General features: G+C 37.4%; 1 protein-coding gene across 2 annotated transcripts; it reads left to right on the top strand.

The window, feature by feature from the left end:
* Nucleotides 1-1,433: 1,433 nt before the first annotated feature.
* usf1l (upstream transcription factor 1, like) lies at nt 1,434-16,247 on the top strand. 2 transcript variants are annotated; one of them, XM_007256946.4, is made up of 11 exons: nt 1,434-1,522; nt 3,658-3,751; nt 5,048-5,097; nt 5,699-5,814; nt 7,362-7,487; nt 9,107-9,257; nt 12,842-12,896; nt 12,992-13,050; nt 13,719-13,813; nt 13,959-14,087; nt 14,654-16,247. In XM_007256946.4, the coding sequence occupies exons 2-11, from the start codon at nt 3,744-3,746 to the stop codon at nt 14,741-14,743; spliced, it is 879 nt and encodes a 292-aa protein (XP_007257008.1). In that variant the 5' UTR covers nt 1,434-1,522; nt 3,658-3,743; the 3' UTR covers nt 14,744-16,247. The 2 variants fall into 2 exon arrangements, with proteins under 2 accessions (XP_007257008.1, XP_007257009.1); XM_007256947.4 differs by having other exon boundaries at nt 1,458-1,522; nt 3,613-3,751.
* The last annotated feature ends 4,215 nt before the right edge of the window (nt 16,248-20,462 follow it).

Genomic DNA, 20,462 nt, shown 5'->3' with positions numbered 1-20,462 from the left:
TAATAAATGTGTCGGTATAGTTTTCTTAAGAGTTGTTTTTATACTTCTGTTTAATTTAAATGCTTACATTTAAATGTATGTCATTAGCTTATAAAAAAGTATTTCAGCACAGGAGTCGATGGAAAAGCCAAATGAGCTATTAGAGGGTTACATTAGTCAATGCATTTTTAGTGGGAAAACAGTGAGAAAAATAATTATTTGATTTCCTGCTGATTTTGTATGTTTACCCCCTTATGAAAATGTGATCTTTTTTATATTTATATTATTAACAAGGAGACAAAGAACACAGAAAAATACATTAAATAATGTCTATCCATACATTTTATATGATTAAGTGAAATAAGTATTTAATTTCTACAAACATAATAATTCAGACCCCACAGATCGGTTATGTGACCCAAAAGCACACAATGTTTTCCTGTCCCTTAAAGAAATTACTCTGAATCTGAATTATTTACGTGTATATAAAACCACCATAGGCAAGACTGAAGAGCTGTCAAAAAATAAATGCCAGGGACAAGATCATAACCTGCACAAGGCTGGAATGAGCTATAAGACCATCAACAAAATGATTGGTGAGAAAGAGAGAGCACTGCTGTTGCGATTCATTCAAAAATGAAAGAAATACAAGATTACAATCTAGCCTCCCTCTGGACCTCCATACAGGATATAATGGGGTGCCTCTGCTCAAGAATTCTCATGTACAGCCTCTCTGAAGTTGTAAATCAACACCTGAATAATTCAGATATGGATTGGGAGAATGTAATGTGGTCAAATGACACCAAAACTGAGCTCTTTGGCATCAACAAGACTCGCCATATTTCAAGAAAGAGAAATGCAGCATATGACCCCAAGAACACCATCCTCAAGTCATGTACTGTAGAATTTTGAATGAGGAACTCCTGGCCTCAAAAAGCTGTTGATACACACAGTACCTTAAAGGAGAACTCCGGTGTAAAATGGACTTTTGTTGTAGTAAAACATGATAAAAACGTACTTACCTTTGATGAATAACACCTCTGTTCTCCCAGTGTTCCGAGATACAGGAATTTTTACACCCTTCAGACTGGGTGACACGGGGCATAATTTGCCCAGATAAATTGCCTTTTCCACTGTTATCCAGGCTCAAAGTAGCGCCACAACTTCTGCTACAATCTGGAGAGCCTTAACATTTAAAACGAGGCATTAATGACTTAAAAAGTGCACAAGAAGCGTATTAAAAACACTGTGAAAATCGGGTATAAACTGGTACAGTTGTGTTTATTATAGGTGTATTCAACACCCTTCTCAGTACTAATAAATGCACTGGGGAAGCAGGGTTGACTCCTCCAATATGGCGGCCACGCCAGATCTATAGTCGTGAGAGAGGATCCCAGTCTCGCGCCGAATACTGTTGGGAGTCTCGTTCCGAATACTCCTCCCCTCAACTGGGCGATCTGCGCTGTAAACACTAGAGGGCGCTGCCTGACGGTGCATGCGCAGAACGTCGCTGTCTGGAACGCCTGTGTGGGGAGAATTTATGGTAAATTTCCGCGATGAATAATTAAGAAATGTGTTAGTTTGACAAAGTGTGTAAATTATAAGAATTCTGGGCGTATTTCGTGCCGGTTTAATAGGTTTGAAGCTTGGTGGTGTAGGGGTTTTAGCCTTTGTTTAGTGGGATTTGTTTGGACGCTAGCTTAGCTGGTTAGCCAGGTAGCTAATGCTAACTTAGATATCTAACTATGCTAAGCTAAGGCCGGTGTTCTGTCGAGTTCTGCTACCCTGTCAAACCGTGTTACCATACATTTATATTTAATCGCAAAAATACCAGAAAAGTGCCATATATTTGAAAATGCTCACTGCAGAAGCTTCGGTAGGATATTTGGAAATCTTGAAAAAATATATCAGGGTACAGGTAAGAGAATACAGGTGCTTAGAGCCCGTTTTGTAGTTTTTTTGTTACAGTTAAGTGAGTACAGGTGATTATAGCCCGTTTTTGTATTTTTGTTTATTATTGTTTACAGTTAAGGAAACAGAGGTGATTAAAGCCATCTGTTGTATTTTTATTTATATTTTTTTACAGTTAAGGGAACATTGGTGATTAGAGTCCGTTTGTATTTGTATTTGTATTGTTACTTTTATAATTATTTAAAACACTTTGACAAATAATGACAGCGGGCTCCGGTTGTTTAATGCACACAGGTAAAGCAGTAATAAAAAACATGAAAACATAAAAAAAGTGGGTCCGCTCATGCGCACTGGTGATACAAAGCACATATCGATGGGTAGCACAATTCGTCAGAACACCTCCGGCACAATGGTAACGTTAGCTTAGCAAAAAATCTAAATGAACAGTTTATCTGAAGCTCGGTGTTCTTCTATCGGGTTGCCTGGCGCTGTGTGTGTGTTTCACTGATGAATTGATCCAGCGGCTTCCAGGCAAGTGCTAAAAAACTTAAATTGAGTACTATAAGAGAGACTAAGCTAACACAGCTAGCTAGCTAATCCAGCTAGCTGTCTGTCTGTTTATGTATTTGAGTGTTTGTAAAGCCTGGTCTTGCAGGCCTCTGTACTTTTCTACTGCTCCAAAAACACCTGATCCCGCTGATCAGCTGATTATAAGCTTGTTTCGGAGTTAAAGTTTGTGTGGTAAAGCAGGAAAACACTAAAATGTGCACAACAGCTGCCTTCCAGTACTAGCAGTCATGAACACTAGAGCTAGATGCAGGTTCTGCAGTCCTGCACTGTTTATATCTCTATTATAACATACAGCTCTGGAAAAAAATAAGAGACCACTTAAACATTGAGTTTGATTTTACCAAATTGAAAACCTCTGGAGGAAACCTCAAGAGGAAAATGGATGATCACAAGCCATCAAACCAAGCTGAACTGCTTAAATTTTTTTGCACCAGGAGTGGCATTATGTTATCCAAAAGCACTGTGTAAGATTGGTGGAGGATAACATTCGAAGATGCATGAAAACTGTGACTAAAAAACAGGGTTATTCCACCAAATATTAATTTATAAACTTGTTTTCTTTGCATTATTTGAAGTCTGCATTTTTTTGTTATTTCAGCCATTTCTCATTTTTTAAATTAAAATGCTCCAAATGACAATATTTTTTTATTTGGAATTTGGAAGAAATGTTGTCTAGTTTATAGAAAAAACAACAATGTTCATTTTACTCAAACATAAACCTATAAATAGCAATTTTAGAGAAACTGATTCAGGAACCAAAGTGGTCTCTTTAAATTTGTTCCACAGTTTAGTGATGAAGGCTTATGAAGGGACATAAAACAACAGAGAATAAAATCAATACTAAATTTGGAGCTGGTTTAATATGGCTTGAACTTTAGTAATGTGCACTCTCTGGTTTTCGTGCTTTAAGGAACACTTTCTTTTAAATCCTTTTATTGTGACAGTCCACCCTAAGGGGTTTTAAACTGAAGCCCTAGTAGTTCGTCAAGGAATCTATAAGCTTACCAGTTTACAAAACGCTAGTTAATCTACCTCCTGACAAGACTGTAAAGCGTGCTAGCTGCTTAAAGACAGACTGGTTAACATGCTAAAATAGCTCTGACCACTTCCTTACTGACTGACAAGCTTTTATTTTTTTATTTTTTGTTTGAGACATGGTGTTCTGCAGCCCATCATGACCGTGTGCTTTACCATTAGGCGATTGTCATTAACACTGATTAAAACCCTTGGGAGTTTGGAAAGGACCTTAAGATTGTAGCCAACACCGTGAGTGACTTGACACCATGAAGGGGTGAGTTGCACCAGGTGCTGGATCTGCAGGAGCTCTGGGGGAAGAGATCAGATCCAACTGCATGAGTGTCTTCATCTTTTGTGCATAGAGTCTACATTAGGGTACAGTCAATTTCGCATTACAGTTCACATTATCATCATTTTCACAGTGTTTTACAGCTAAAGGTGGGTGATTGGATGACCCACTGTTGTAGATGTTTTGGAGCATACGTCAAACGTTTTGTTGTTACAAGATCACAGTTTGTTTACCACTTCTACTTTCATACCATGGTGGTTTGCCTTTTTTGCCTAAATGTAGGCAGTTCTCGCTTTCTTATCCTAACCTCCACAGTTCCCCCGGAACTTTTAAACATTTAAAATAAAATAAGACACACTGTAGAAATTACAAGCTGGCTTATTCTATTTATCCTGCCTTGTGGGCTTTGATGACTTTTTTTTTATATTTTTTAGAGGACAGAATAGTTGTGCATTAATCTTTTTTTAAATATTGGGTCAGAGAGTAAGTGTAGTCGTCATAACCTATATTTTTCTGCCACTTATCATATGGGCATTTCCAAGTTGTCCCCTGACTGCTGTACTGTGACTTTTGGCATGCTAGTTTGTTTTAGTCAAATATTGGGTAAACACAGTGCGTTATTAGTGTCATTGCATGTTGGATCACTGACTTCTCGTGAAATTCTTCAATTGGTAATTTACAATATATATATACATTTATACATTTGCTATATATATATATATATATATATATATATATATATATATATATATATATATATATATATATATCGCAGTAAAACAATTGCTATATCGATTTATTCCAAAATCGTTCAGCTCTAACATCTGCCCCTGATATAAGTGGCAGTGCTCATTCATTTCTGCACTGCAAACTCTAATATCCCATATTTTACATTATTTATTATCTCACTTGACTTGGAATTGACTGGACCACAGTGTAGCCTCTATGCAAATTGCATTAAGCGGAAGCACAACACACATACGTTCACACTCACGCTTGCGTACCTGAACATGCCCATCCGTGCATTACATTTCTTCTTCTGTTGGAAATGTCTGTCTTTCATTTCTGAACTTTTTGGTTATTGTGCATGGCCATATTGTGAATGCATTCTTCATTTTTCTAGGAAGTTTATTTGAGTATTTGTGCATTTTAGTTTTTCAGTGTTAGCTTGTCTAGGATTTTGCATCGGGTCTCGCTTCTGCTGCACATGAGCCATAGCTATTAGTTGTGTCTTAAATTGAACCCAGTGGTAAGTTATTTCTTCTGAATTATTTGTTACAGGCACCAGAAAAGCCCTGATCCAGAAGTGGATGTTCCTATCATCGAAGAAGGTGTGTCATTTAAAATAAACGGAGAACGAAAACTTTATTCTGTTTTTAGAACAGAGAAATGCAAGTGTAAACAAAAAAAAGTTCATAAATTTAAAACGGGTACAAATCTGATCACTCAAACCATTTTAGAACCACTAAATTTGAATCATGATATAGCAGTGTAAATGCATTTGACAACCAAAACTCCTACTACTGCAGTCAAGTAACAAAATAATAGCAGATTCGATTTCACACATAAATTAGATTTCATTCTGACTTGCTCAATGCCAAGTGTAAATGCATGTGACTAAAATCTTATCAGAAGGCAATCCATATCCCAATTACATGAAGTAATGAGATTGAAATGTTGTCTTATGTTTGATTATAGGATAAGATGTTTATTGAAAGCATCGTAGGAGAGCATTTCTTTTTTTAAATTCAAGTTCTAATAAGGTCTCTAAAGACCATGTTTGTCATGTTTGCTCTCACTGTATGCTAAACATTCATGTGTGTAGAGAATTGTTTTCTATGTTAACTTCCCTCAGATGGTTTGAATGCTTGTCAGACTTGACATACTGGTTTGACAGGCTAAGAAACTAAGAAACTCTGTTTCCTGTGGAAGGTTCTGTTGCCTCCGTCGAAAACCCCTCTGCTATTGCGTCAATCCAGACAGCTGCCTCATTTTCTGCTGATCAGCCAATCAAGTACCTTTTCAAAACGGAGGGAACAGGAGGACAGGTATGATCTGTGTGTTCCTGCAAATAAGCTTTGCTGTACAATCTTATTAAACTAGCCTGCATGCACTAACAAGAACTAGGATTGTTTCCCATGACTTTTGCCATGTCCTGTATAAGCTAAAGAACACTGTACCACTTATCTCACTTATGTTCACACGGACAATTTTAGCCAGATTTCGCCAGTCATGATTATTACCACTCACTGCACTGTCCACTGGGATTGGTAATGTCTTTCACTTAATATCAGGCCTTGCTCAAGAGCCAAAAATTCACAAGTTTACGTTTTTTGTTTTTTTTGCACTATAGGGAGCACTTGATATCCTTTAAGTTTCCCAAAAATCATTAGTGTGCCTTTTAATCCGGTGCACCTTATGTATGAATTCTACCAGTCAGGTAGCGCTAGCTCTTTTGCCATTCAGAGATGAATATATTGACTGTAGCCTGCTCGTTTACTGTGTTAAAAGAAGCTATGTGGGACAAGCCGCTTGCTAATGTCACCCTGGCTTACTGGAACACTCGGGGTTCGGCCGTTTAGTGCTGTCGCGTGGCATTTACTAGCGGTTATCTGCTAATGCTAATGCTGCTGCACCTAGCCTTAGTGGAATTCTGGAAATCCAACAGAAGCGCTTTACTTACCCAAAGCGCTTTTGAGGAGAGAAATATGTGTAGATTAACATCCAGTTGTTTGACTTTAAAATAAAATGTTTATTCATTTTTTTAATTGCATTTTTGTTTACTTAGCTTTACTTAAGTTACCCCCTCCTGAATTAGCAGGAAAACACGGCGACACCCCTGTTCCTTACTAGTGTCGCGTAATGAGCCTTATATTCCAGTGTGCCTTATGAATGAAAATAAACCAGAAATAAGACGTTTATTTAGAGGGCGCCTTATAGTGCGAAAAATACGGTACTTGATCATGCTGGCCAGTGTTTAATCTCACTCACAAGGCTGACGCAATTATATATTTTTCAGTGAAAACATCAGTTTGCATCAGTGGACACTAATTGTTCAATGGACTTTTCTTACAGAGAGTTAAATCAGTTTGGATCCACACAGTTACAGCAGAAGCTGTAGTTCGCTGTAGGTGTACGCATTACTCCTACAGAAGCTTTTGACATTCCATTCTTGATCCCTGGATATTACATTGGATTTGCCCCCTGCCTTTGCAGTCATAACAGCTTCCAATTTCTGCAGAGACTTTCTACAAGATATTGTCGAATGCTTGTGGAATGTTTTGCACAGTGATCCAGAAAAAAAACAACATTTGTGAGGTCAGACACTAATGTTGGACAACAGGGCCTGGCTTGCAGTCCTTTTTAGTTTTTAGTTCATTCCAAACCTGTTTAGTGGGGTTGAGGTCAGGGCTTTGTGTGGGCCACAGTCTCAGTTTCAACTGTAGAGGTTTGGAGTGGAAATGATGATTTTATGCAACTAAAACTTAACCAGAAAGAAGTAGAACTCTCTGAGAGCCTGAACCATATCATAGCTTGCGAAGATGTGACATAAAGGTAGAACTGGACCTAAGGAGTTGTGACCCTTTTGCTACAGGTGACATACCGGGTGATCCACGTGGCTGATGGACAGGTGGAGACCCAGGCAGATGGAGCTACAGCTGTTAGCGTGGTGGCTGGCTTCCCTGCAGCCACCCAGGCTGGGTCACCAAATGTAACACAGGTACCTCAATCTCTGCTCTGTTAACCTTAGGAATTCATTCAACTCACATTTGAGCCACCAGTTAAGGACGTACTTTACACATGCATTTTACAAGCTTCTACAGAACTGATAGAAACTTGTGGATTGATGCAGTATTATAAGATTTTTAAACACATATATGACTCTGCTTACACATGCAGTTCTTCTGCACTTTTCTGCTTGCTTTTCCATTGTTACATAGTGCAGTTTCTGCCATGTCATCAAGCTTGGTGTAGCAACATTAATGGCGGTATTCTCCTGTTACATGTCAGCAAACTGTTATTTTAAGATAAATGAATGCTGCTTTAAGGATTTATAAGTGATAGTTCTTGATAACATCAGTATTTTTTCATTATTTGTCCATATTTCAAAATAGCTACAAAAAGTTAGCTACAGTTAGACTTATTAGACAGTAATTGACAAATGTTTTATGGCAAATTCGACCAAAATATGCCCCTTTGTTTTTCAGTACCAGTGGATGACAATGCATGATATGCATTTTTTTGCGAATCCAAACTCAAATGAAAATATGTTCACAGATAGAAGTTGGAGAGTACTGTGTGTCTGATTGATTTAGTGAGCCACAAAATGATTGAAGATGCTGATTTTACTGCTGTTGGTGTGCGCTAACCTTAGCATTGGCAAAGCTCTCTTGACTCTCTTGAAATTTGAGTTGGTATTCTGAGTGGTGGAGGTGTTCAGTTGACATTTCCCTCTTTTGAAACTTAAAAATTCAGATAAAATTCAGCTAGAATGGAGTTTTGCACTGGAGCTGTAAGGCCAGTGTTAAACAGCCTCAAATAAATTAATTAAATCAAATTTGATCAACAATATAAAAAGCATAAAACCCCCAGTAAGTGATCTAAAGCCATAGTGACAAGGATAAACTCCCTTTAAGGCTGGAAGAAGAAACTTTGGAAGAAACCAATGCTCACAAGGGGGGACCCATCCTCCTTTGGTCAGACTACTTATAAGTAGTAAATCATTGATTAAAGGCTGCTGTACATTCTATTATGTTCAGTTCAGGTCTACTTATTTAATCATAATAGTGGTAGTGAGAATAATAAATAATAAAGTTGTAATGGTAAATTTTAATAATAGTGATTATGATTGAATGCAGCAATATTCAAACTGTGTCCATTCAAACTTAAATATTGTCAGTAAAAAACGGTGGGCAAATATTCCAAGGTAATGGCAGTAGGTGGCAGAAGCTGGTTGGTGGTCAGCTGGTGTGTGGTGGGTAACAGAAGGGCCTGGCATATTGGAGAGGTGGACAGTCATTACTGGAATTGATCAAAAATGCTCAAAAGTATGGCCTTAAAGATGCCCTAACCCCCATGTATCAAGTATGTGGAAGCCACTTTCTTACTTGCTGCATCATGCTGTATCATTATCCTAAGCGTATTATTTAAAAATGAAAGAAGCAGACTCTGTAAGAATCAGGAAGGTTGCGCACGTGTGAGATGAAATATACTACACTAAATATGTAAATGAAATATGTAAATTCTGATTGTACAAAGCTGTGATCCCAGCAAAGAAGCCCATAACTCGTGATGCTTGTTATCTAAGGAAGAAGTATCTGATTTGCTTTGTGTTCCTAGGCTGTGTTCTCTCATGCTGAAGGACTGGAAGGAGAAGCCACTGAGACTCACTACTACTATCCGGCCACCATCGCAGACACTACCACCCCTGCTACCATGGTAACCAGTGTCCACGCAGCTGATTCGCTGCTCACTCAGCCCACTTCGGCAGGTGAGTGAGTCAGGGCTGCGTTTGCATGCTGAAGTCATTCGATAACCTCTTCATTTGCTTAGCAGCAGTTGAGGTTGTGCTTCGTGCCAGATGTACCATGAGAAATGTTTATCAGTTTCACATCAGCTTGTGGTGTGTGTGTGTGTGTGTGTATGTTGCACACAGGCTTGTTTATTAAAAGCACGGATGTACAGACCACGTTTTTTCGTGTGTTTTGCTGTATGTCACATACAGTACTGTGTAAAAAGTGTAGGCACCTGTAAAAGCTCATTAGTAAAATATATACTTAGTAGATTGTGTATATTTGAATTTATACTGATAACATTTACACAAAATGTTGTGGTTTCACTGTGTTCATTTAAATGTTAACATTTTCAAAGCTCTCATCATGGGTGTCTAGTACTGTTAATAATTATCGGCCAACATTTAATTTGGTAAGTCGGTGCTAATGATGTTAAATCAGGTGAGCTGGCGATTGAATTGAAAAACATCCAGGTGCTAGCTTAGAGAAATCAAAGTAGTGACAAAGCTTTGAATGTTAAACTTGTTCAAGAAAGCTCCAGTTTTCTCTTCTTTCTATTCTTATTATTTTGTTCTGTGTGTATGTTTTCCTGCATATGTTCTAATATATTCAGGAGAAATTTTAGAATATTATTGCTCAAATGACAAATGATCAAAACTTAGTGCAATCTGCAGAGATTTTAATTTGTTTAGTTATTAGTAAATTAAATGCAAGATGTCAGAAGATTCTACGGTGGCCGAGAAAGCCCAGCGCAGTGCAAATTGAAAAGCGCTGCAAAAGCACAAAACACATCCATCAAAATTACAACACAGGCGCAGCAAATAGAAAAACGCGCTGCAAAAAGAAAAACGCGCTGCAAATGGAAAAACACAACGGAATTTTCCCGGGGGACCTTAAAAGATGCTTTACCAGCTGTATACAAAGGACAATAAGTGCCGTTGTGTTGCGGTTCTATTTGCAGCGCGTTTTTCTATTTGCAGCGTGTTTTTCTAGTTGCAGCGCGTTTTTCTATTTGCTGCGCCTGTGTTGTAATTTTGATGGATGTGTTTTGTGCTTTTGCAGCGCTTTTCAATTTGCACTGCGTTGGGCTTTCTTGGCCACCGTAAGATTCATATTAAAAAGGTTACCGTATTTTTCGGGCTATAAGGCGCACTTAAAATACTTATTTTTTCCCAAAAATCGTCATTGCGCCTTATAATGCAGTGCGCCTTGTGTATGGATTTTGCTTGTGTTTACTGACCTCGATTTTTATGTGGTACACGGCGCTCTGTTGTGCAGAATTCCTCACCCACGCCAGAAAAAGATCCCCCTCTTGGGCTAGCGCGCGGTTACCTTTGACTGCCGTACTGCCTCTCGGCTGTGGTTCAGGGTAGCTAGTTTCCACTGTAGCTTCGTGGCCAGAACAAGGTGCCGGTAAACTTTCCTTTCCACCCGTTCTGGGGTAATAGCACAAACTGTTTCTTTTTAGCGCCCACTTCTAAGTAAAGTTAACCTCTTAACACTCGCTGGCCCACCGGCGGGCCAGAAATATTTAATATTTCATAACTGGCTGTGTTTCTGAATAGTTATGAACAGTTACAGGTTCAATATAGACATCCAATATACCATTTTAAAGCTTAGAATCTCTGCTTTTGAGCTATTTAGCCTATTTAACGGAATATCCTTTCAGAAAATAAACATTTAGGGCGAAATATGCCTTGGTTATGATTTTAATAATTCATAACTCTCATATTTGCGTTTATCGTTCGTCCATATTTCATCGAATGCGGTCATTTCATACACCATTCGAACCGTCTGGCTCTCCGGATTCCAGAACTGTGCTTTTACTGTAGGATGTATGTTTCATGAATTAGAGCTGCGTCAGAGCACATGTTTCCAGTAATAAAAGGCTCTCCTTTTGTCCTGGGGTAACCTCCGGTCACTGCCGCCACCCCCCGAACACACACCCGCGCTCAGCCACAGGTCCTACCTTCAAAACGCGTCCAGACTAAAGAGAATCCATCAATCCAGTCTCCTGTAATCCACAGTTATATCCAAACAGCGCTGGAAATCACTTCATCCAGAAATGAAACTTATCCAATCTTTATCTCTGTTTTAAAACCGTTTTATTCACCGAATTCGGCACAACACGCTATTATAGTCAGAAGCCTTGCGGAGTAATACGTACTTGCTGTGCTTCAACATAATATTATGGTCTGTCGGAGCGTTGCGGCTACCGTTGTCAGGAGCCTCGCGGAGTAATACGTACTTGCTGTGCTTCAACATAATATTATGGTCTGTCGGAGCGTTGCGGCTACCGTTGTCAGGAGCGTCGCGGAGTAATACGTACTTGCTGTGCTTCAACATAATATTATGGTCTGTCGGAGCGTTGCGGCTACCGTTGTCAGGAGCGTCGCGGAGTAATACGTACTTGCTGTGCTTGTTGATTTATTGCTCAGAGATGTTGTTATTTTTCACAGATATTGTGAAGGATTTATTGCTCAGAGTTATTGTTACTGATATAAATAAAGTTTCATTTAGTGCGCCTTATAATCCAGTGCGCCTTGTGTATGGACTAACACTAAAAATAGACCGTTCACTCATCGTGCGCCTTATAGTCCGAAAAATACGGTACTTAAAGTAATAGCTACACCTTCAGATTGTGACTACTTGTTACTGTGTGGTTGTTTTTATGTTTAATATTGTTTTATTGGCTCTCTGTAAACAGAGAGACATAACACTTAGATAATGTTAACAGGGTGTCTGTAGATCCTTCAGAAGTATTAAATTTCTTATATCAAAAAATAAGAAAGGTTGGTAACACTTTACAATTAAGGCCTTGAATAACTTATAACATTGTTAATGGTTAAATTCCTCAACTAATTATTAATTGACACTAGTTAAAAAAATAATTCATTATTAGTTATTTCATTAGTAAATCACTTAAAGTTAATAAACATTATCAATTTGTAAACCTTAATGTTACAAATAAAAATGAATTTAGACATAGGTTTAAAAATGTTTATTAAATGATTATTAAATATGTGTAACTAGTGTCAATTAGAAATTAGATTAGACATTCTGTCATATGTTCTGGTAATTAATGTACTCTTATTGTAAAGTGTTTCCAGGTTCTTTAATTTGTCTTTATTATCTTTAATTCCGTCTCCCAACAGTCTTTAAAATATCACAGACAGTAAATACAATTTTGTTTTTAGTTTTGTACAATTTCCAAATGTGATGCACTATAAGTTATTTTACTGATTTAAACCAGACTTTGAGAGAGAGAGAGAGAGAGAGAGAGAGAGAGAGAAAGTGGTGGTCTATCCTGTGGGCTCCTGAGTATCGAAGAACAGGGTGAAAGGAGGATAAAAATAAAGTAGCACAGAAACAGATACAGGACTACAGTCTGTAATTATAGAACTACAAAGTGCTTCTGTATGCTCATTCTGTGTGTGATCTGCCAAGATCACGGTCAGTCTAAAAACATGGAGGTGGTCTTGCAATGCAATGCAATGGCTGATTGGTATATGCTAGGTCACATTATCATTAAATTGTTCATCATATTTCTTCTTCTCCTCAGGTCAACTCTATGTGATGATGTCCTCCCAAGATGTTTTGGGCACTGCCCAGCAGAGGTACATGCCCCTCACTCAAATACAGAAACGGAACAATAGAAAAAGTGTATAGTGTTTTGTGGGGCTTTAAAACCCAGTTTGATTTTTTTTTACAGTAAGACAGAGGCCCCACGCACCTCCAGAGATGATAAGAGGAGAGCACAGCACAACGAAGGTAAAATAGGGCTGGTGTTCAAACTGTGCATATGATGTAGAGAAGATGGATGGATGGATCATTTTATGATCCAAGTGTCGCAAATTGCTGCAATATTGCATGATGTCAAAAGACCCTGCAGTTGCTTGTTCTATGTCTGGATGGCAGTAAAGACCTCACTCACAGCAACAGAAAACCCATTAAAACTATTGTAGATTCCTGTCTTTACTGTATTTTAAAACATCACATATATGTAGAATTTGTAAAACTAACTCTCAAGACTGAGCTTCACAGTGCAGGTCTCTTAAAGCTGGTTCTTAAGGTTTGCCTATGTTATAAATGTGGTTAATTCTAAAACACAAGGTACATATAATCTTGAAAGACAATGCTCTAAACATTACAGAAGCCCTACATGATGATTCATTACCGGGCCTTACCCTTTATTTGTGTCATACTGAAAGGCACTCTGCAGTTTGCTTAGCTACAGCCAAACTGTTCTTGTGAACTTGTTTCTCTCAAAACATTTACTTAACACAGGGAATATAACTTATTTTGGACAGTAAAGTGATTTTGACTGGAGCAGAGTATAGCCTTTTTCCACAGTCAGAACATGGTCTGTTACTGGAACTGATATACTGTTAATATTCAGGTTTTGCACCAGTTTATTTATTTATTTATTTATTTTTTAGTTGAGCGCAGACGTAGGGACAAAATCAACAACTGGATTGTTCAGCTGTCTAAAACAATCCCCGACTGCACCCTGGACGCAACTAAAAATAGCCAGGTAAAAATCATCTCTACACATTACCTAATATAGTACATTTTTATTGACGTATTCAGTCTGATTTAGTTTTGTCTGCCAGCAATTTCTAAGGATATGATCAGAGTCTCTCTAACTGTTGATATTTTATTTCTCTTGTTTCTTATAGAGTAAAGGGGGGATCTTGTCGAAGGCTTGTGACTACATTCAGGAGCTGCGGCAGAGCAATGCTAGATTAGGAGAGGAGCTGGAAACGCTAGATAGACTAAGGATGGACAACCAGCTGCTCAGACAAGAGGTAGAGTTCACATCTTATTCAGAATCATACCTAGATATTAGGCATGGACTTCAAATGAATTCATTAGGTTAATTTGTCAGGAACAGCTGTGGGATTAACCATTTCCATATGATATGTTGTTTACACTAATTAGGGAAAGCAAAATAAGTTTCACACTGAAAAAAATACTTTTAACTATTTTTTACTTTTAACATAACAGGAGGGTTAAGCTTCTGTTAGTTGCACCCACTGCTGACACACATCTTTTGTAATTGCTGGAATCCTTAGAGACATATTGCCAGTAGAATAGAACTCTTTGGAGCAGATAAATATAAACCTACTGCCACTATACTTGTAGATATAAAGCCCTTCAGCCCTGAGCTGTGGAGCAGTGAAACTGTTGGGATAATAATGACATTTCAAGATATTTGTAGAGATTTTGGACCAGTTAAAAATTTAAAGAATCAAATCTGTATCAGAATAAAGTCATTCTTTGCTTATACAATCCTCCCTGCTAAGAGCTGTGCTTGTTCTTTAACAACAACTTCTTTCTTTCTCTCTTTTTCTCATAATACACACTCTTACAGATGGAAGACTGGAAATCTAAGAACCAGATGCTCAGAACCCAGCTAAGGCAACATGGCATCGTAGCGGCCTCAAGCATGGACCCTCAGTGAAACCCTGCTAGTTCTCAATCACTCACTGCAGGCTTATTATGTACTGAGATCAACATTTTGGGAAAGAGCAGATATTCTCTGACAGGGTAATAATATAGAACTGGTCTTGATTGAGTCTGTTTGCCTTTCAGCTGATGATGTAAGATAAGGTTCGGGATTGTGAAGAGACTCAGATGTGAATTATAAGCTCATTAACGCTGCTTCTTCTCTCAGTGAAAAAAAAATCACCCCCAACTGCAGGTGATTGGGGGACGTTTCACAAAGGCATTTCTCTCAGGTAGCTAAATAACTTAAAAGGAGGCATGAATCCTAGAACCTGTAAGCCTCAGTATGGTGTACATGACTAATACTATTACAATATATTGTACAAACCAAGTTAAATAGTTTCTTTCTTATTAGAAATTGACAAAAATGTGTTGACTGATCTGTAATGTTGATTACAAATAATCATTTTAATAGTACTAGACATGAACACTCATGCAGTCCACATTTCTAGGTTCAGTACAGTCGAACAACCACAAACTGGCTTCTTGGCTTTACAAAAAAAAAAAAAAAAAAAAAAAGGACAGAAATCCCATTTATCCACTGGCATTTCAACTTGCAGTAGGAGCCAGAGGGAAGGTGTTAAAGCCGAAGCACCTGCTAATTGGTTTCTTCTTCAATTGAATGTCTAATTACAAAGTTTTGATGGTATTTTTCCAAGTGCAGTAAAACTACTGCCAGTGGTAATTGATTGAAACTACAAATGTGACAGCGGAATCGGGCTTGTCTTCAAGTTACGCTGCTTTTCTGAGAAATGTTCCTTTGTGAAATGAACCCTAAGTTTATAGTCAGGGGTCTGCGAACTGCACTGATGCATTTTTTTATATTCTTTTTTCCTCCCAAAGTCTCAAAATATTTTGGGAATCACTGGATAATAGAGTTATGATCTGATAGTTTGATTTTATAGTTTGAAATAATTGCACATGGATATGGTATGCGCATTGGCAGTCTTTGGCCTGCTTCAGTAGAATCCAGAATGATATTTATATTGTGAAAAAGGTCTAACACTTGCTTTAGACATGCTCTGTAAATATAATGAATAACTCGTGAGAAAATTCACAAATGCGCCATTATCATATGATGACAATTTGAACGGAATAACAGGGTTGTATTTTCATTATTGTTTGTTGGACGGTATTTAGAATAGGTAACCATTTATTATGATTCAAATTTGTGTGCAAAAATGAAACCCATTACCAAATTCAGGAACGTAGTCATATGGTCTACAATGTGGGTTAGTTTAGCTGTTTTGGGTTTACAAATAGGCCAATCTTTCTGTCCACATTGGAATTAAATTCGGGTTTTTTTTTTTGTTTTTTGTACCCACACCTACTATGAAGCCAGGGGATATTGTAAAATAAAACATGTAAAAATGTTTGTATTGCTCCCAAATAATCTCCAATAATTTATCCAGGTTGTTTGTAACACATTGAGTTTTTTATTAAATCAATAGAAACTATGACTGTGTGTGTAATGTGTGTCATGATTGTATGTATTATTACCATTATTTCATCACCAAGAAGGAAGTGTTGGATGGTAACAGTAAGTGACAGTAAATGTATGATGACTGATGACTGATATTGGTAATATTAATGGAGGTACACATACAAAAGTATTGACTGTTGAATATTCTCACAGTTCCTGCAGATTTTGCAGTAGGGATGAAGTGTTGTTGGATATAGTGGACGATCTGTTGTTTCTCCCTCTCTGTTTCTTGTAGATCTCTCAGATAATTAATGTCATTGGTGCATGATGCCTTTTGTCCACTGCCATCTAAATCTAAAGCCTTAAATCTAACCCTATTATTAAGCGCTATCTGGACAGGATTAGTTTCTTAAGGGGTCCTGGGCTTATTTTCTCTTTAATGGCGGGGTCCTCTGTTATTTTATTCCCGTCTGTAACGACCATGTATGTGTTTTCTCAGACGTCCTCTAAGAAAATTAAAGGCTAAATTATCTACTGTTTTTTCGATTAACTCCGTGGTCCTCCAGTAATTTTAGTCCCGTCTGGAGACACGTCACTGAGTTTTGTCACCACGCGTTTAATAAAATAGCAATTTGTCCACTGCACTGCACTGTAATTACACTTTGAGCGCGAGTTTCCACGGAGATCCACGTAAACACAACAGCGAGTGGAAATGGAGGAGCTGCTGAACGCGATGTCATGTGACAGAGAAAACCAAAAAACTCATTGGTCCTCCTGTTTTTTTCGGTTGCAGTCCAGATGCAAGAGTTTTGTCACTGAGTAGAAGTGTGATATTTTTCAAATGTCCCTCTGAGAAACGAATCCCGTCCAGATAGGGCATAAGTTCTATGTTGCAATCCCTATGGAATTTTAGTTTTTTTGCAAGACAGTATACATCTTAATGATCAGATGAAAAGTATGGTTTATACTTTTCTATTGCTCAGGTTTTCTAGAAGTTTTTATTTAGGTTTTATTAAACATTAATTAAACAATTGAAATATATTATAGTATGACAACATTTTGCAATATATTGTACCATAACCCCTGTATTTTGATATAAATTGTATTGCCAAGTTCTTGCAAAACACAGCCCTAATTCAAGTTGTTTGAATTACTTTTAAACTCTTATTGGTGCCTTTATTCAAGTACAAAGGATGTTGTCACAGCACAGAATGGAAAATCAAAATGTAAAGCAATGTAAACGGGACAGGCTTATACTGTATAATCAGTCAAGTACAGTGTGAAGTCCCACCTCTTTGTTTGTCCCAGGAACAGCCATGTATAAAACTTAATCCTCATTTGTATCTGTTGATATTTTACTTATTTTTTATGTTTTACAATAACTATAGACTGTATATACACACACTAGTAAACTAACATTCCCAGCAGTGCGCGGCCTCTACTGTAGCACCGGAAGAGCAGAAAGGGTTAAGGGGTTAAGAGCTTTGCTCAAGGGCCCAACTGATTGGTAGCTGGCATAAAAAAAAGGTATTGCATAAATTAAAAAAAACCCTGAAACCCTCTCTTTAATAACCCAGTGTTCTACCCACTGAGCCATACCTACCCTGAAGCTGCTCTGGGATTTACATGGAATTGTTGGGGGTTGTTTAGACGTAAATGCATTCTTGTTTGTCCTGTGGTTAAAATGCACCAGGGCGTGCTGTACAGCACTAGATTTAACAAGCTGTATCTTGCAGGGGTGTTTCTATATTATTTGCTATGGAGTATTTTGCCAGTGCTAAGATACAGTTTGCTGCATGCTACTATATCTCTAGTCCAAATGTTCAACTGAATTCAAATCCTCCACTCATTACTTATTGCCTCCAGTATTCAGGTGTAAAGCCAGCCCTTCAAATGATTTTGGAGCAGCAGAATTGCTTTTGAATTGATGGAACTCCATAAAAAAATGTTGTGGTCATGATCAAGCTTCTGTATTATTTCGATTCAGGACCAGAGGGTGTATACCAGCATACTTAAAGCAGAATTTGTCAGTTAGCCACATACATTAAGCACAAAGTCACATTTATACAATAAGAGAAAAATAAGGGGTCTTCCTGTTGGATAATCATCAACTTTGTGCTTGAGATATCTGGCTAATTGAGACCCTGATTTGTGGCCTACATTCAGGAACGAATAAAACCCAGGCCAGATAAAAAACAAACAAAAAAGAAGTCTCTTGGTTATTAGGGTTCAAGCATCAAATGTGCATAGAACTCTACTGTTCATAGTTTTTTTAATTTAAAAAATAGCTTTTTTAAACTAGTCTCTGGATTTTTGCAGATCATATAATATATAAAGCAAGCATATTCACTGATCAGATACTGCCTGGGGAGCAGTGAACTGTATGGATGAATGTCATGATTATTAGCTGTAGGCAATAGACAGAAATGTGGCTGCCCAGATATACATTTTTTTATATGAATGTATTAATTCAGGCTCTCACGTTTTAAATCTCCAACCTGCTTTACATTTATGAATTACTGGAACTTAGTATAGGTGGTAACACAAGTCAGAACTCAAACACTCCACAAACAGTGACTTCCTGATCCAAACTCAGCTCAGAGGAAACACAGTCTTTTCCTGTGAATCAGGTGACCTCAGGTACTTCAGGTTTTCAGATGTAAACAATCAGTCAGTAAACTAATTAACATATTAACATTCGCCAGGGCAACTTTTCAACTTTAAACATTCTGCTTTAACCTGATCTATAATTTAATCTGATCTAAGAAATCTGAGCATTCTGCCTACATGACCACATAAAAATCAGATAGCTAAAGAAATCTCATTATATGATCATATTACTCAGGGCTTGTAAAGTGGTGTTATCATGAGAAACATTATTATTAGAGTGTCTGACATTCAGAGCTCTAAACGTTATGATTAATAACCAGAAAACCATGCTATAAAGTTTATACACAGTTGTGTGTCATGAAAGAGAGACATGGGATAATCCGTTATTGACACCAGGGGTCTGGGATTGCATAGATATTTAGATATTTCTGTAAGTATTCATTACAATAGCAACATTTAAAGATAGATTAAGTTACATACAGTCTTTTTGAGCATGAATAACATGGCAGTATTGAGCTTTTAGTGATTATTTATAGTTTTTTACTCTGATAATATTAGTTATTTATTCATTTTAATTCATTAAAAAACAGGATTTCGGTGCACAAAGACCAAAACATTATTAAAATTATACATCCAACCCCTCTAAAACTTGGTTATCTGTCCCTCAAGAAGTTCAGCCCCTGGTAGCTGTCAACAGGCTTCTGGCAGAACACAGTAAATTAAGTTTGTTTATCTGGCACAGACTCAACATTTAAGCATAGTCCACATATTTTTAAAGGGTTGAAGTCAGGACTTGGGAAGGCCAATCCAAAATCTCAACGTTAGCCTCCTTTATCCGTTTATTTCACAACACAGTCTTCACATTGTGTTGGAGGTTAATGTGATATTGAAGCCTCCAGTTGTGTCCAAGTTTCTGCTGTCTAGAGCTGACGGTTTGAGGTGAATCTGAACATTTCTGAAGTAATTTTTCTTCTTTACTATTCCACCCAGCAAAACAACCCTGAGTAACATTAGGCAAAATACTCTCTGTGCAAAATGCCTCGCCTTTAGTCTTCCAAACATACGGTACTTCTGGTCAATCTTTGTCTCTTCTGACCGCTACACATTCCTCCCATAAAGCACTATATGAACCAGAACCACACACACACACACATGCTTTTGTATAGATGAGTTAAATGCAGCCTAAATACTGTTGTTTCTAAACGATCAATCAACCAAATTTTATTTTCAATCAGATTTAGATTAATCAGATTAAGTATTTACAATAAACAGGGACTGAAAGAGAAAAATTGATAAAAGAGGAAAAAATGTGTAATAAGATTTTGTTCATAAAAAAACATCAAAGGAAATATATATTTAAATGATTAAAAGAAAATGATAAACTACCTCAAATTAAGTAAGTTGATCTGTAATGTTTCCTGTAATAAGTTCCTGCTCACTGGTGCATGGAAACTAAACTCAATAAAGAAATACAGTACCAGTCACAAGTGGTTGGACACACCTTAAATTCAGTGGCTTTGCATTGTTTAAAAACATTCTGCATTGTAGATTAATACTAATATAATCCAAACTATAAAGTAAAACATGTGAAATTATTTAGTGAACAAAAAAGTGTTAAACAACCCAGAATATGCTTTATATT

Source organism: Astyanax mexicanus, chromosome 1, assembly GCF_023375975.1.
Source record: "Astyanax mexicanus isolate ESR-SI-001 chromosome 1, AstMex3_surface, whole genome shotgun sequence".
Lineage (NCBI taxonomy): Eukaryota > Metazoa > Chordata > Actinopteri > Characiformes > Acestrorhamphidae > Astyanax > Astyanax mexicanus.
This window is presented reverse-complemented; position numbering and strand designations above follow the sequence as displayed.

Bases quoted from the DNA above. Each gene is read 5' to 3' on its own strand.
- usf1l (XM_007256946.4), top strand. The intron at 5,815-7,361 runs GTATGATCTGTG...CTTTTGCTACAG, and splicing joins CGGAGGGAACAGGAGGACAG to GTGACATACCGGGTGATCCA. The intron at 12,897-12,991 runs GTACATGCCCCT...TTTTTTTTACAG, and splicing joins TTGGGCACTGCCCAGCAGAG to TAAGACAGAGGCCCCACGCA.